At 39.1% G+C, this 15,646-nt stretch overlaps 1 protein-coding gene across 2 annotated transcripts; it reads left to right on the forward strand.

Annotated features, from left to right (window-relative positions):
* Positions 1-380: 380 nt before the first annotated feature.
* On the forward strand, positions 381-11,443 carry DUT (deoxyuridine triphosphatase). 2 transcript variants are annotated; one of them, XM_080394689.1, is made up of 7 exons: positions 381-648; positions 1,151-1,313; positions 2,824-2,915; positions 3,993-4,037; positions 9,873-9,947; positions 10,762-10,832; positions 11,285-11,443. In XM_080394689.1, exons 1-7 carry the CDS (start codon positions 642-644, stop codon positions 11,339-11,341), a joined length of 510 nt encoding a protein of 169 aa, XP_080250815.1. In that variant the 5' UTR covers positions 381-641; the 3' UTR covers positions 11,342-11,443. The 2 variants fall into 2 exon arrangements, with proteins under 2 accessions (XP_080250815.1, XP_080250814.1); XM_080394688.1 differs by lacking the exon at positions 381-648 and adding an exon at positions 691-802.
* The last annotated feature ends 4,203 nt before the right edge of the window (positions 11,444-15,646 follow it).

Below are 15,646 nucleotides of genomic sequence, written 5' to 3' on the forward strand. Positions count from 1 at the left end.
GGAGACAATCACATATGCTTTGATCTTTAAAGAAAAAAAGGGACAAAGAACTGCTTTTTGACAAAATTATTTGACAAAATTTAGGTGAGCAGACAGAACACAAACAGTCCGTAGCTCATCTGCACAAGAGAAAAATCCATCCATCCATTCACGTGGTCAAGGTCTGGTTTTGCAACCGTGAATCCCGTGGGTACTCTTACCAGCCCACGGCAGAGAACTACGGGGGAACCTCTGGAAGTCTGTCACTGATGGAAAAAAGAGGCTACAGCCAGTATCGAAGATGGTGACATCACGACCGTACTGTGCTCCCAGGCAGAACAAGACAGGCGGGGCACTGAGAGGTTTTCCTATCTCCAGCCTCGGCAAGGGGAAGCAGCCGGTTTCCTCTCACCGGGCACACGCCGCTGCCGCTGCCTGACAGCTGCTGAGGGTGCAGGGCTCAGGCTGCCTGCGCAAGGCCGCACCGTGCGGCCTGGCCAGGCGGCGGGGGCCTGCGGCAGCCCCGGCTCCGCCCGCCGTGCATCGCCACCGCGTCCCCCGGCAACGCTGAGCGTCCCGCGGGGTCCGGCCGCCGCCCCGCGGCACAGCCACCGCCACCTCCCGCGGCGCCCAGCCGCCGGCGGAGGGCCGCGCCGCGCCGTATGGCAGGTAAAGCCCGGCTGGGGGGAGGACTTGGCGCCGTCGCCCCCCGCCAGTGCTCTCGCCCGGCAGCGGCCGGCGGCCTGGCGGCGGTGCACTCCACAGGGCGACGGCGCAATGCTGGCCCCCCGCCTCGGGCGGCTCCTGCTACCCCGCGGGCGCGGTAAGGGGGCGGCGGGGGAACGGGGAGCAGCGCGCAGTGCCCAACCGCGGGCCCTGCCCCTCGGCGGCCGCCACCGGGAGGGGCTACGGGGGTAGCGACCCGCCAGTCCCGCCCGGCGCCACGGGGCAGCCGCCAACGACCCCACAGCGAAGGCGCGGGGAGCTGGGCGCTGAGGAGGAGCCGGGCGAGGCCACTCTCACCGGCCAGGGGTGGCGGGGGTGCGCCGCGCCGAGAGCGGCCGGGGATGGAGCGGTCTCCCCCTGTGTTTCCGCCTCCAGTGGGCTGCGCCGGTTTTCGCGGGCTTTTCCCCTCACTGCAGGTCTCTCTTGCCTTCTCATCCCCGCTCAGCGATGCCCCTCTACGAGGTCGTCGTGCAGCCATCCCCCACCAAGAGGCAGAAGGGCTCCGTGCCCGGGGACCCCTCCCCACGGCTCCGCTTCACTAAGCTGTCCGAAAACGCCTCCGCCCCCTCCAGGGGCTCTGCTCGGGCTGCGGGCTACGATCTGTACAGGTGAGGGTACCCCCCGCGGGGCCGGAGCCCACGCCATGCCCTGCTCCGGCCTGGCCCCTTCTGAGAGCCAGGCGCTGCCGCCCCGCTCGGCGAGCCCCTTCGTGGGTGAGAGGGCCATCGTGAGGCCGGTCCTCTTGCTTGGCAGAGCCCCCGGAGAGGCTCTCCGGGCTTCAGAAGAGGAGACCAGAGCTGGCCCGTTTGTCAGCGCCTTTGCTCCTCCATCCTTCTTCCTTCATTTCCAGAGATCTGTGGTCCAGCCATGCTGTGGCACCGATTTCATGAGGTAGTGGTGCAGCCGCTGGCCGGAAGTCAGGCTTTGACACATCAGCCAGAGTTGCAGTTGGTGCCAGCACTGACTAGGTGCCTTCCTATTGAAAGAAAAAGAAATTAGTGCACGTGGGCCCTCCCTGCCAGCGCTTATGCGTTTCTGCTTTAGTCTTGGCTGTTGGGTGCAGCCTGCTAAAGGTTGTTGTGGCAGTTTGATAATGCTTCTAGCAGGAGACCATGTGGGCTGCTGTATAGGCTTAGGTTTTGGTTTGCTTGAGCTGGTTTTCACTATGTTTAGGAGTATCTGCAGCTGGGCATGTAGTGGCTTGCATAGTGCTGCTGCGATGAAATGGAATCACTAGTTGTATCTGAACACCACTGCAACTTCCTCCACCTCCCCTTTTTTAGTATTTTTTAGAATAATCAGCCTGTTGGCTTCTTCCTTCACCTGTCTGAATTCCTTCCTGAAGCTTTGCTTCACCACACTTGACACTTTTCCTTTGTATTCTTTTTGTCTTACTGGGTTTGGTTTTGTTCGTTCCAGTGGTACACTGTACACCTGGAAAAAGTCCATTTCATAAAAATTTTCAGTGCTTCCCAGTGTTTAAAAATAAAGTCTTCATCGAGGCCAAGATACACTTGGCTTAAACATGTAGAACAGGCTCACTGTGATATTGCCACCACTGCCTTTCATTAAGCCTCCAGCTGGGTAGCTTCAGAAGGTTCTTAAAATCTCTCTTGTTTGCAGTTCCCAGTAGAATCATGTGAATTGTCAACTTCTGACCTGCTTGGGAAAAAAAAATGTTGCCTAAAATTTAACTTAATAGATTATTTCTTATTACAACTAGTTCATATGCTGCAGAAGCTTAATCAAAGGAGTATCTAATCCTTAAAAGTTTTTGCTTTTGCCTAAAAATTGCACAACCCCATTCACCTAACGGTTAATTTAAAGTTGAACTTGTATTTTTTTTGTCTCTCTTACCAGTTAAACATTTAAAACTAGCGATCGTAAGACAGCTGTTCAAATGATACTACTGAAATCCTAAGCAAGCGCCATCAAAATGGGACTATTTGGGGGTTTAGGATATGAATTAGATTTTTCAAATCTGTAAATATTTCTTGTATAAATTCCATATTATAAATTCCAAGCGAGACTAATTCTGGGTAATTTTGTACCTTAAGTTACAGAGAAGAAAATTTCCAAAATATATTATGTAAATTAGTGTTTCTTTCTTTAATGTAGTGCCTACGACTGTGTAATACCACCCATGGAAAAGGCTGTAGTGAAAACAGACATTCAAATTGCACTTCCTTCTGGCTGCTATGGCAGAATAGGTAAGTAAACAGGCTATAAAAAGACTGGAGAGCCATTGTAGAACAGGTTTGACACCATCTTCACATTTAGATTCTGCCTGAAGCTTTCAGAATTAGTCTATAGAAAAGAAGAGGTCACGTGGCTGTGTGATTTATTAAGCCTTCTAACAGACATTTCTTGTGATACACATTTGAGGTTGGTGTATGTCAAATGACAAAAAGATGACTAGCAAAAATTTTCATAATCTACGTATAACTTTATAGGCTATTCAGTAGTTCCGTTATTTCTCTGCAGTTTCAGAAATCAAATCACAAAGATCAGTAGGTAATGGACACACAGAAAATATAGCTCTGGATGTTTAAAACAGTGAAGTAAGAGTACTAGTGTAGTAGAATTTGATGACTTCTTGTGACAGAATACTTGAGAAAACCTGTACAAGGTATTTTGTTATGCACATTCTTCTGAATTGTGTAAATTTGTAAAGTAAAAAAAGCAATAGCCACACCAGTGGAAGAGTATGATCAAAGTTTGCTCTGTCCTTTCATCTAAAAGGAGAATGCTTACACATTTCTCTTATACCAAAGAAAATGTTGAAGAGAGTAACATTTTAGCACTTTATCAAAGTAGGCTATGCTAAGTAAAAAAATCCAACCCTGCACATCATTTAATTTATCTGTGTATAATATTTCTTAGGAAATTGCTTGCCAAATGTTGTTTTCCATTGTAACTTGAACGGATTGATGCAATAGTCTTTTGAGATTATTCCAGACCAGTGGTAGCTGCTAAAAATAAGCCAAGATAGTAATTGTCTGCTCCAGCTGCCTGCCTTGGAGAAACCTCTTATGCAGTTGGTGGTCTAAACAAAGATATGTTTTATATCTCTTAAAGACTACAACTATTGCTGCCTGTAACAGCTGTTATTTTATTTAATATATATGTTAACACTTACAGTAGTTCTTGTAAAATCGCATTTGTTTTAGACTGTGGAAACATTCTTGTTGCCTCAGCTCTGTGCAAACACTATGTAACCTATAAATACTGTAAGAGTTTTAAAAGACAAAGACTATAATAAATTAAAAAAAATTCTTGTTTTCTAGCACCGCGTTCTGGTTTAGCTGCAAAGCACTTCATAGATGTTGGTGGTAAGATTTATGGATTTTTTACTAAGACTTTGTAAATCTTGATTGCAGAAGTTTCTTAATTTCACAGAGTAAATAAATAATGCTAGCTTCATTGGTAGTCTGGCAAAAGGACATAACTGGGTAAGACCTCAGAGAGCCAGTGCATCATAATTGTTTTAAAATCTTCTAAATTATAAAAATGTTACTGACTTTTTTTAAAGAACTATCGCACTTTTGTAAGCAGTGCCTGGCATAGAAGTTATTTTTTGGTTTAGGCTTTAAAAATTACTTTTTACATTCTGCTTTTTCCATTTTGACTTCTATATGTGATTTTTTCAGTCTAGTGTAAAATCTGAGTAAATTAATAACATATTTTTTCACACAGAGCGTATTCCTTTTGAATATCATTACAGTATGATAGAAAGCACCGGAACACATCATTACTGTGGGTAGAATTGATTATTAGAGGGAAAAGAGCTTTAATTTACTCTTACTGATGAAAAGTATAACAAATTATGTAAAGCAAAAGAAATTTAAACTTGTAATTTTGTACATTAATGACTTTAAAGTCTTTTGAAACAGAAATAAAACTAAAATCCCACTTTCTCCAAGTCTTTACTGGGGTTTTTTGTTCAGTACTAGCAACAGATTTGTTTTGAACAACAGGGTGTTTTTTGCAAATATTTTGAGCTTTTCTTTAATCTTGATTAGAAATTCACGGGTATCTCTTCAAAAACAATTATTATAGGCGTATTTATAATCAGAAGCCTTCATGAAAGCTTCCCTGACTTTTGCCATATCCCTGTAACTGCAACATGAAGGAAATGATGTTGAAAGTTCAATTCCAGTTTTGCAGTGGGGCTGATCAGAGCACAGGCAGATTCTCTTAAGTATTGTATTATAAAATGAAATGTACGTTGCACAGAAGTTGTCACTGCTAAGATTATTGTGGAGTTATTCTGAGCACAGCTATAACCACAGCAATTTAAGCAGCACTAAATGTGTATTATGTTCTAATTGTACAAGAATACAGTTCTAAGTTAAATAAAATGTTTTCTGCCTCCTAGAACCCTAAGCATTTGTTTTTTCTGCCAATAGATTGTAGTAAAAGAACCACAACCTACATTTTTGACATAATGACATAAAGAAGATGCATCTAATGGGTATCTTCAAAAGTGCTGGGTGGCTGAGAGAACACATTTTTTGCCAGCACTTTATAATTTGAGTCATAATGGAAGTTGGCAAGAAAAGCGTGCTGAAAAGCTGAGGCCATTTCCTCTTTCTTCACTAAGCTTTCGGGTGGGTTTGGCTTGGTGGTTTTTTTGGGGTTTTTTTTGTTGGTTGGTTTGTTGCCTGGGTTGTTCCCCCCCAGTGTTAAACAAGAGAGACTACTTAGAACAGTGGTACTCAGCCTTTACTTGCTTTAAGGCTTGGCTCTAGAGGTGAGGGTGGCTCTAGGCATCCTTGTCTTTTTGATGCCAAGCCAGCCAAAAAGCAAAGCAATTCCCAGTCTAATGAAAATCTCTGCAGAAGTGCTTTATTATGTCTGCTTTGTGGCATATCAAAGTCTGGCTGTAGTGTGATAAAGCTCTGATAATCAAAATGAAAGGGGAGCATCTGTGCCAGCTTTGTGTCATTCAGGCTTTTTCTTAAATAAGAATTGATTTGTGCATGTCTGTTACACTAAGGGTTTTTAAGTATTACTGGGTAATATACAAAAAAGCACTAAGATGGGAATCAAAGATTCTGTACACCCCTATGACTGTAGTATACATGGTCTACTATAGTGTTGTTCTTTAAAGTGACACTTCTGAAACAATTTCTGTGTTTCTATGAAAAAAAAAATATATCTGCTCTGTAATAGCCTTTTCAATCTGAAAGTTAAACCAGGAGATACTAGAAGTGCTCAGCAGAGTGACCTATATTCAGATTTTAAAAGATCTGATAGTTGACAAACCATGAGTAAAAACTATTACTGTCAGTTAGTAGGGGACTTCTAAGTAAAAAAAAACAACAAACCAAACCAAAAGAAAGCCCAACCAAAAACTAAACCAAAACAATTGTTACGTAATTCTGACTTGTCCTGCAGAAGTACTTTTGTCACAATGAGGACATCATCCATTTAAGTAAGAATACCTTGCCAGAAATCCTAAGGGTCAGGGAGAAAAATCGGGATCATGCAAGAGTATGTTCAGTATTCACATCTGCTAGGTGTGGATGCTTTCCCACGAAGTGACATGCCAGACTTCTGACAGAGTAAGACAGAATGTCAGACTGCCAATTCCAATGCATGATTTTTCCAAAAATGACTTAGATCATTTCCACCCAATGCACATAATTCAGAAAAGTCTTAACTCTCAGTAACGCCTATAATTGTTGCAACTTGCTGTTCCAGAATAACAGAATGCCGACGATGTTAACCTGCTTTGCATGTACACCCAGTTACTTAGATCGAGTTTGTTACTCTATACAGTAGGAAAACTGATCACGTCTTCCTGGGTTGTATTTTCCTGTATCTTCCAAGGATCATCTATTCTTTGATAAAAACAGTGTAGTTTGAACTCAGAATCCACATGGTGGTTAAACTCAGTAAGACTGTCAGTGAGGTATAATACATTTAAAGAGGAAAATGAGTGGTAGGGAATTAATTTCATAAAATCTCTGCCTAGCTGCACCTTTAATGGAATATGAAGTTATCATGGCCTTGACAGTGTTTTCAGTCACTCAGCACAGCATTAGGATAACCATTTTGGCCACAAAACATTTTTAAATGTTTCTTGCTTAATACATAACTTCAACTGTAATTGCAAGTTTTGTTTGTATTGGGTATGCTTTCAAGGGAGAAGCCTGCTGGTCCTCTCTGCACCCTCTGTAAAGCTTTTATCCTCAGAAGTGTGCAGGAAGTTCAGTTTTTGCCTGCTAGAAAATACATTCTGTAGCACCATTACAAGGTGTTTACTTTATAGCTAAGCTCAGAAAATTAAGACTGTTCTAGTGAAGAGCTTTTTTTTCCTTCTAGAGAATAATATGAGTGACTGAAGTTTTCAGTGTTGCTGACCTTAGTTCAGCCACAGAAACATTCATCAGTCTTTTCCATCTTTAGTTATCAGCTGGTTTTCAAATCCTAGAGAGCCAGTCTCTAGCAGTAGTTAGATAGATGGTCAAAAGAATTTGCTATCTGTTCAGATAAGTGTTTATTTAGATGACAGCTTTTTCAACAAATACTTGTAAAATAAATTTTAGCATTTATATATAAAGCTGAGATTGTGCTGATGCCATTGTTTAAAGGACAGGGAAGCCATCTGACTAGATTAATTGTAAATCAGTATAGTTACATTATAAAACTCTCTTTTCAGCCAAAAAGAATTTGGGGTTTCAAAAAGGGTAGAAGTGCTAACATGCCATTAAGCTCCAGTTACTCCAATACAAGCTAAATTTTAGATACATTTTTTTTTCCTTCCTTCTCCCCTCTGTCCCAGAAAACAGCAGCGGCTGGTACATCAAAAAGCTTCATTAGCAGTTAAGCACTAACCCATATATCAAGTACAATTTTTGTCATTATGTAGAAATAAACTTGTGTTCTGTCAGAGACGTGAAGGCAGAAAAGTTAATTTAGAATGACTTTAAGTAGCCCCAGTTCTGTTCTGTAAACTTTGTTAATATTATTCCAGCATGTGTGACATGCAAGAGTTGCTTGCATGTATAAATTTAACCATACTACTTTAATTGGTACATTTCATACATATAAAAGCATAATCTCAATTTAAATGGAATTACTAATCTGTAGTAATCAGTTCAGAGCAGAATACTGTATTGTAACAGAAATAAAACTAGCCCTCATTGTGTTACATTAGCAAATTCCATTATCAGCCTCTAATGCGTAGCAATATCGATCCCAGCATATGGTCTAGAAAAATGTTCTCTGAGCTGTACAGAAACACTTCTGGAGAGTGGTTTGACAAATTAAGAATTTCTCCAAAGAGCTAGTGATCTTTTTTGTATACATCTATAAGCATATATACTTAATTTTATGTGCTAAATATAAATTCTAGCTCCAGCTGATTGACTGTTGTGAACAAATACACCAAATTAATGGACAACTGACTGTAGAACTTGAATGATACTTAAAATTATTTGTGCTGCCATTACAAGTTTGTTGAATCTCTTTGTAATGCATCTGTGTAGCATGGACTCAGTGTCCACTATTGTATAAAACAAAGCAAATTACTTATGTAGCACTCTTTAGCTAACGCTTTGTTTCACCCCTGGTTTAGCAATTATGTAAGGGCTTTAGGTTATCTGATACTTTAAAAATGAGGAAGGAATAGTACTTTGCTACAAGTAAGAAGGCAGTTTTCGTGTTACTGTCTTATAGTTCAGCCTTTTTTGCTTATATATTTGACATGTGTCCATAGGACTTGATTTTTAATATTTTAAGAATTGCAACATTGAACTATGGTAGAAATTGTGCAAGAAAGCTCTGTGATCATTAGTATAAGTGATGTACTGCAATTCTCAATTTAGCTGATGTATAGACCAGCTTCCAGCAAGTCAACTAACCTAAACCAAATAAACAGTACAAGTCTTGTGCATGTAGCTTTGGTATGTCAGGCTCTCAGTGTCAACTGAACTGAATGCGACATTCAATAATTTTTTTATTTTTTTTTTTTTATTCTGGAAAATGTTCATGCACAGCAACCCCTATGTTTTGTTCACTGTAACTTGACAGGGGTCTGTAATTGGAGTCCCTTTAAGCAATTGCATGCAGTTAAAATACCAGTGAGTTGAGAACTGCACGTTTTTCTGAATTTTTCAGAGCTCAGGAGATACTCCGTATTACTAGCACTTTAATTAGAAGGCTGTTCAGAAATGTGATTGGATTAACCCTTAACATTAGAAGAGAAAGATCTGTATAAATACCTTTTTCACGCTAGAACTAGTGCAGAAATTGTGCAGTAACTGTGGACCATATGTACCGCAATATCTTCACACAGCTGAAGAAACAAAGAAAAACCCCTTCAGTTTTCTATTCTAAAGTGTGTATGTATGTTGTGTTCAACATTAAAACTTCAAGGTATAATCATACTACAATGTCCTCTGGTGTTTATAAACTCTAAAGATAGTATTTTATATGTAGGAGTCAGGGAATGTCTTGGAATGACATCTAATTTTAGTACTTGCATTGCTTCTGCAAGTAGACTTCAAAATATATACTTAGGTCCACAAGGAAGCCCAAACTCCATTTTGTTCTACTGGAAATATGCTTTCTGTATCTGAGAATTAAAAAAAACCAACAATTATGAATATGATTATTTTAACATGTATTGGTAGATAATCTCCTGAACTATGTAGTTAATACAGCTATGTAAAATATATAAGAGCAAGCTTGTTTTACAGTATTTACACTTGAATGTAGCTGAATGACAATTCCTTAAAGCTTTAGTTCTGTTACCCTGCCTGGGATACAGGATTTGGATGTGTACAAATCCATAGCTCTCAAATAAAATGCTAGAGTTAAGAACAGATTTCTGCTTGACACTCAAAAGAGCTGAAGTTAGCAGAACAAATGGAGCCTGAATTTGGTCCAGCTGTCTTGATTTCAGATAGGGTATTACAGCTAAAATTAGTAGTACAGTGGTAAAACACTTCTTGATATATGCTGGTGTTTTTCTGTTTTTTGCAAGATTGATTAGCATTTTTAGATATTTCAGTATTTCTATAGATATTGTGTAATTGTGCATGAGTAGTATAAAGGGTGTCAGTACAAGATACTGCAGTCATCTAATCTAAACCTTTATCTAATATACTGACAAGATTTATTAACTGGATATCCCTCTCAATTGTTTCTTATGACAGCTGGTGTTATTGACGAGGATTACAGGGGAAATGTTGGTGTGGTACTCTTCAACTTTGGCAAGGAGACTTTTGAAGGTAAGTGTTAAGCTTGGCAGAGCCTGTTTTCAGCCATCTGACTGGAAATGAGAAACTTTTTTCTTTAAAAGTCTATGAAGAGTTAGAATTAACTGAGAACATTTTTCTCGTTACAGTTAACAAAACCATAGAAGGTTAACAGTGTCCTGTCAAGGAAACGTGAAAAGATTCCAATCCTAGCAAATGAAGTAGCATTCAAAAAAACCCTACCAAAACACACCACCACCACAAAACCAAACCAATGAAAAAAACACTCTACTTAGCTAAGCTATAGATTCATGAGATGTACTGAAGCACAATTTTGTCCTAAATTTGTTTCTTGCTCTGCCAGAAAAAAAAAAAAAAAAGATGGAAAACATGAGTAATAAAGATACGATTTTCCCTTAATCATGCTGTCTTTCTGCAAACAGACAGTTTTAAGCCTCAGGGCACAGTTTACAATATTGCCAGTGTTTTTCTGGCCTCTTCTGCAACTGCACAGCACAAGCTTCTTTATGGAAGTTCTGTAAACCAGGTTGGGTACTAATCAGAAATTTTGTTTTCCTTTTATCAGTTTGGGGGTTCTCCCCCCCAAGAAATTGGTTGCTGGGTGTAGTTCACAAAAGGAGCCACATTATACATACAGCTGTCTCTCCATCTCTGCAGTATTTATGCATAATGACACTTAAGATGCTACAGTATGGCAGCAGGAATGCGAGGAGATACCTTGAGCTGGTACTGCTGCTGAAGCTTCACCTCTAGAAGGACTAAGCACAATTTTTATCTTAGCCTGTGTTTTTCTGGGACTATTAACATCTGCTTAACTTCATTGCAGTTAAAAAAGGGGATAGGATTGCCCAGCTCATCTGTGAACGCATTCTCTATCCTGAGCTAGAAGAAGTTCAAGTAAGTTTCCAAAAGAAAATACTTGTTATTTTCAATAACTAATAGTTTAAGATAGTTGTATATAAGCTGAAATTTATGATATAGATAAATACTTTACTTTAAAACTATTTTCAGTGTTAAAACTGCATAGTACCATTGCTACCTGAATAAAAATCTTGATGCTTTGTATGCATTTATGTGGATTATTTTTTTTTGGTAGGTTTCACAGTTGACAGGTACTTGAGAAGCACTTCAGTATATACTAGAAACAGTTGTCTCACCATGTGGAATTTGTTTAAACTTGTACAAAAGGTATCCTAAAGTGTCTCCTAAAAGTTTTTTGATTTAGTTTCTCAATCACAGCTACTGTTATGAGTAAATGTGCCTTTGTCTATGATAGACAATATCTGTTGTATAGAAGCAAAAGGCAAGTTAAGACACTAAACCAACTTATCATAATTGATGTCTTTCAGGCTCTAGATGATACAGCACGTGGCGAAGATGGCTTTGGTTCTACTGGAAAGAACTGAGAATTATTTCTTGGGGGTTGTTTGTTATGCTATTTCTAAATTTTCAGTTGAATTAGAAGTGGGATTTTGGAATACATTAAAAAAAATTCAAGTTTATTCAGAGTTTCTGTGTCTGTCCTGTCTATTTTTACAGGCAGTGAATTCATCTGCATTATGGGGAAATGTGCATGACTGACTTATTACTTGATAGGTTATTTTTTCTTTTTTCATTTTAGATGTTCAGTCCTCAGTAATAAGAACTCGTTGTTTATGTGCTGATTATGCTCTAATAAATAAAAAAAAAAATTTGATTTTTATTTTACTCATCTAAACTAAAATGGCTAATTATTCCCTTGCTAGTTCGTGTTAGTCTTCTGAAAGCTATCTTCCATGTAGCTCAGTATTTCATGCTGAGAGCCTGTTTCATGCAGAATCGGTGATAATACAGGCATTGACTTGACTTCCCACTCTGACTCTTAAATCAGAATAAGGCAAAGATATTTAATACTGCATCTTCTACACCCTGTCAAAATACTTGTATTTCTGTTCAAAGCTAAAGTTCTGTCTTTGGTCCTTAGCTGATCCTCAAACAGCCAATTTTTCAGCTCTCTTGTAAGAGCAGCCAGTACAGTATTTGAGCTAAATAACTCATCTGGAAATTATTTCTATATGTAAATAGATGCTACGAAATATGCTGTTGAAATATTTGTTGATAAATTCATTAATAAGTTACTGTATGAAAGAAAGATTCTGAATTATTGAAGCAGTGCAAGAATTTGTTTTTTCAGTCCTGTTTTGTCCACTTAACATAGAATTCTTGGAGTCTGTCCCAAACCTGATTGTTTCTATAAGTGTAGGAATCTCTTAAATGATTCAAACTTTCAGGTGAAAGAACATGCACACCAGAGAAGGAACAGAAAGGAAAGAATCTTGAGTATTTTGCCACTTGACAGAAAAGAATTAGAAAAGGCTGTGAGGCTCTCAAACATATTTTTTTTTCCCCTGCAGCTGCCTGTATTCTCTTTTTAGATTTTTCCAAGGTGAAAGGTCACAGCTATGAAATACAGTGCTTTAAGTAGCATTTCAGCAGTGGAAAAGTAGGCCCTTTTGTAGACTTACGATGTTCACACCTTTTTTCTCCTTTGTAGTCTCGAATCATAATAATCCTGTTGGTATTAGTTTCATGTCCTTGTCTAGCACTAACCATTTCCAGTGAAGTATATTGCACGTTTTATACACTTTGACACCCCCGCCCCCTTCCCTAAGGAGCTGGAAAGTAAAGCTTAATACAACAGTATTCAAATTTCTTCAAGCACAAGATAGTCATTACATTGACTTGGCAGTGCTGAAACAGTGAGTACATTCATCTTTGGTTAGGGTAGAAGTCTTTCCCTCCACATGCATTATATGTTTAGCAGCCCTTTTTTTTTGCCCCTACACCCTTATCACAATAGTGTATTTGTACCTGTATCCCCAGACCTTCATAAGCAGGCTTACTGTGCAAAAGCCTATTGTAAGCAAGCAGCACATCATACCAATGAACTTTTAAATGAATTCGAAAAGCTGATCTTTACACCAAGTTTTTTCCATTCTATAACCTGCCAAAAAGGAACTTCAACTACCAAAGGCTATTTAGAGGTTTTAAAATAACTATGATCCTTTTGTATAAAGCTGTTTCCTCTTGCTGGACTGTAAGTTGCAACCAAGTTTTGCTGCTCCTCTTTTCTTCTTTCCTCACCCCCAAGAGCAAAAAAAACAGCAGGAGATACACTGCTGCAAGTCCTTTTTAAAAGATTCTACAAGATATTGCTTGGAACAGCAACCAACAAGGAAGAAGTTTCATTGATACTGTTTGTTGTACCTGTTGGAAACTGATCTAGTTGCCATTTTTGAAAGTAATACTAATACTGCAGATTCTGAGATAAGAAGGGATAGTATTTGCTGGAAAAAGCATTCTCAGACACACGAGGAAGAAACACGAATTTGCAAATCCATGCCTGCTGAAAGTTGTCAACATACAGACTGTTAGCAAAGTGTCATTACCGAAATGGCCTCACTTATTTTGAAAATTGGTATAGTGTAATTCCATTCCATTGTTTCTCAGTACTTCATCTAAAGAAGCATGTAATGAGTTTAACATTACTGCAAAGCTCTTCCCAGTAAGGCCTTGGAAAAGTCTGTCTGCCTGAAACAGCAGGAATGCTTTCAAGCTCACCTCTACACTGAACGTCAAACAGTTGCACCAGGGTAACAAATTCTGGTAATTCCTTCTATAGTGTTGGGGGTTTGCTTCATTATGTATGGCAAATCTATACAAGACAAATACTTCTAACCAGGCAACAAGCGTTACATACCAATGTAGTCAAAGTTCTTGAGGGGCCTGTATCGAAACCTGTAGAAACTTTTTGTGTTAATAGTGAGTAGAGAATTTCTACAACAGTAGGTACTACTTTCTGGTTCAAACCATGCTGCCTACATCTCTTCTCCCCCTGCCTTGTGTTTTTTTTTTTTTAAAAAAAAAAAAAAAAAAGTCCTACAATTTCATTAATATGAAAAGTATAACCTCCAAATTATTTTAATGTTCCCTTTTCCCATTAATATTACCTGCACTACAGAAGTATTTTATCTTGGTATCTGGCAAACATACGCAGGAGGCACAGAACAGTACCTGTCACAGAAGCTGGTTTTTAACTTCCCCTGGCTCTTCCTGATAAAACCATCTCCCTATAAGCAAGAGGAAGAAGATAGACTGACACTTCTTTAGCAAGGTTTAAATTTCCCTCTTTATGATAGTACATTTTAAGCTTTGATTAGCACATTTGATCCTCTTTCAAACAAAAATAAGAACATTTGAAAATTTTTATGTTAGCAAAAGGAAGAGAGGACTGGGAAACACATTGATCTTGTTCATTACTTTATCTGAGATCTATCAGTTTGCCTAAATTAACTAGTTGTAAATAATTTTGTAATTCATTGAGAAAACTGGCTGCGTCATTGACTGAACAACATGCTGGAGCAAGTAACCTCAGGAGAAGCTAGACACTAACATGCACAGGTCTTACTCTATTTGGACAGGTTCATGTCTCCAGAAGCTGTCACTGAGGTGTGATCACCAGGGTTCAAGATAGGTATGGAACTGAAGAGATGTAAAACTTCTTTCCAAAGCAGGTCCACAGTCTAATGCTATTTGCAATGGAAATGAAATGAAAATCACATTAAACAAAAATTTTGTTGGGCTGCTCTCCATTGTCACTGAACAGGTTCAGACAAAGCTATTTAAGTTTGGACTGTCAACTGCTGTTGGAGAAGGGACACATTACCTCCAAAAGGAGTTAGCTAAGGCTTGGGGAATGATCTCAAACATCCTCGGTGTAAATGGAACGTGGAGCTTTTATAATGGAATAATAATTTGTCGGGAAATCCTATCTACAGCAGAAAATGGCTTTTTCCTGCAGGGAAAAGAAAAGAACATTACTAAAAATCTGCTTCCTTTCTTTTAGAAATGGATTTGACTTGTTGCGAATAGAGATAGAGAAAACCTGTCCTTCAACCCCAGGCGAATTTGGAGGAGAATGCTAACTTTTGAATCCAGATGCTTGCCTCCAGATTCACTCCTGTGGTTTGGGTCCAATTTTGAGATCTGAGAGGGTTGTATTTTCTTGTTTGGACTGAAATACGTATGACAAGTTATACTTCCTTAGCAAGGCAGAAGCTCATAAACTGATGCAAGTCTTGAAGGAACAGGTGAACTCTCTCCTTACAGACAAAAATCTTAAAAATTATAGTAATTATACTATTGATAATAGTCCTTTTCTTGTTTCTCCACCTGGTCTTTCATGATTGTGAATTTAAGCATTGCTTCCTCAGTTCAGCTACAGTTACATTACACTGTGGCATGTTAAGAATTTTTTGGATTCATTTAATTTTCTTTTTTAGTAGATCAGCCACTAGATGGCACTTAAAGTTTGCTTTCTTTCCCTTTTTTTTTTTTTTTTTACAGAGGTATTTTTCAAAGATCTGTTCATCTATAATTAAGAGTTGATGACTCCCATTGGGACTATGTTGGCGGAAAGCAAGATGCAGCAATATTTGAGTGAAAGCAGGCAAAAGTATAACCATTAAAGGGGGAACAATGACTATAATTTAAATAAGATTTGGGTGGTTGCAGTGTTTGCATAATCCCTCCTGGCATGCAAGAGCAGTAGAGAAGCCTGTGGCTTTGCTCTCCTGCTGTGTTTCAACAAAAATGGAAAATTGTAATGAACAGCAACATTTTTCCTATCTTTCATATTCCCTCTCTTCTTACTCTCCCTTCCTCCATTCCTT

Source organism: Falco punctatus (assembly GCF_963210335.1).
Source record: "Falco punctatus genome assembly, chromosome: 7".
NCBI lineage: Eukaryota > Metazoa > Chordata > Aves > Falconiformes > Falconidae > Falco > Falco punctatus.

Bases quoted from the DNA above. Each gene is read 5' to 3' on its own strand.
- DUT (XM_080394688.1), top strand. From the start codon at position 757: ATGCTGGCCCCCCGCCTCGGGCGGCTCCTGCTACCCCGCGGGCGCG. The intron at 1,314-2,823 runs GTGAGGGTACCC...TCTTTAATGTAG, and splicing joins GCGGGCTACGATCTGTACAG to TGCCTACGACTGTGTAATAC. The intron at 9,948-10,761 runs GTAAGTGTTAAG...ACTTCATTGCAG, and splicing joins TGGCAAGGAGACTTTTGAAG to TTAAAAAAGGGGATAGGATT.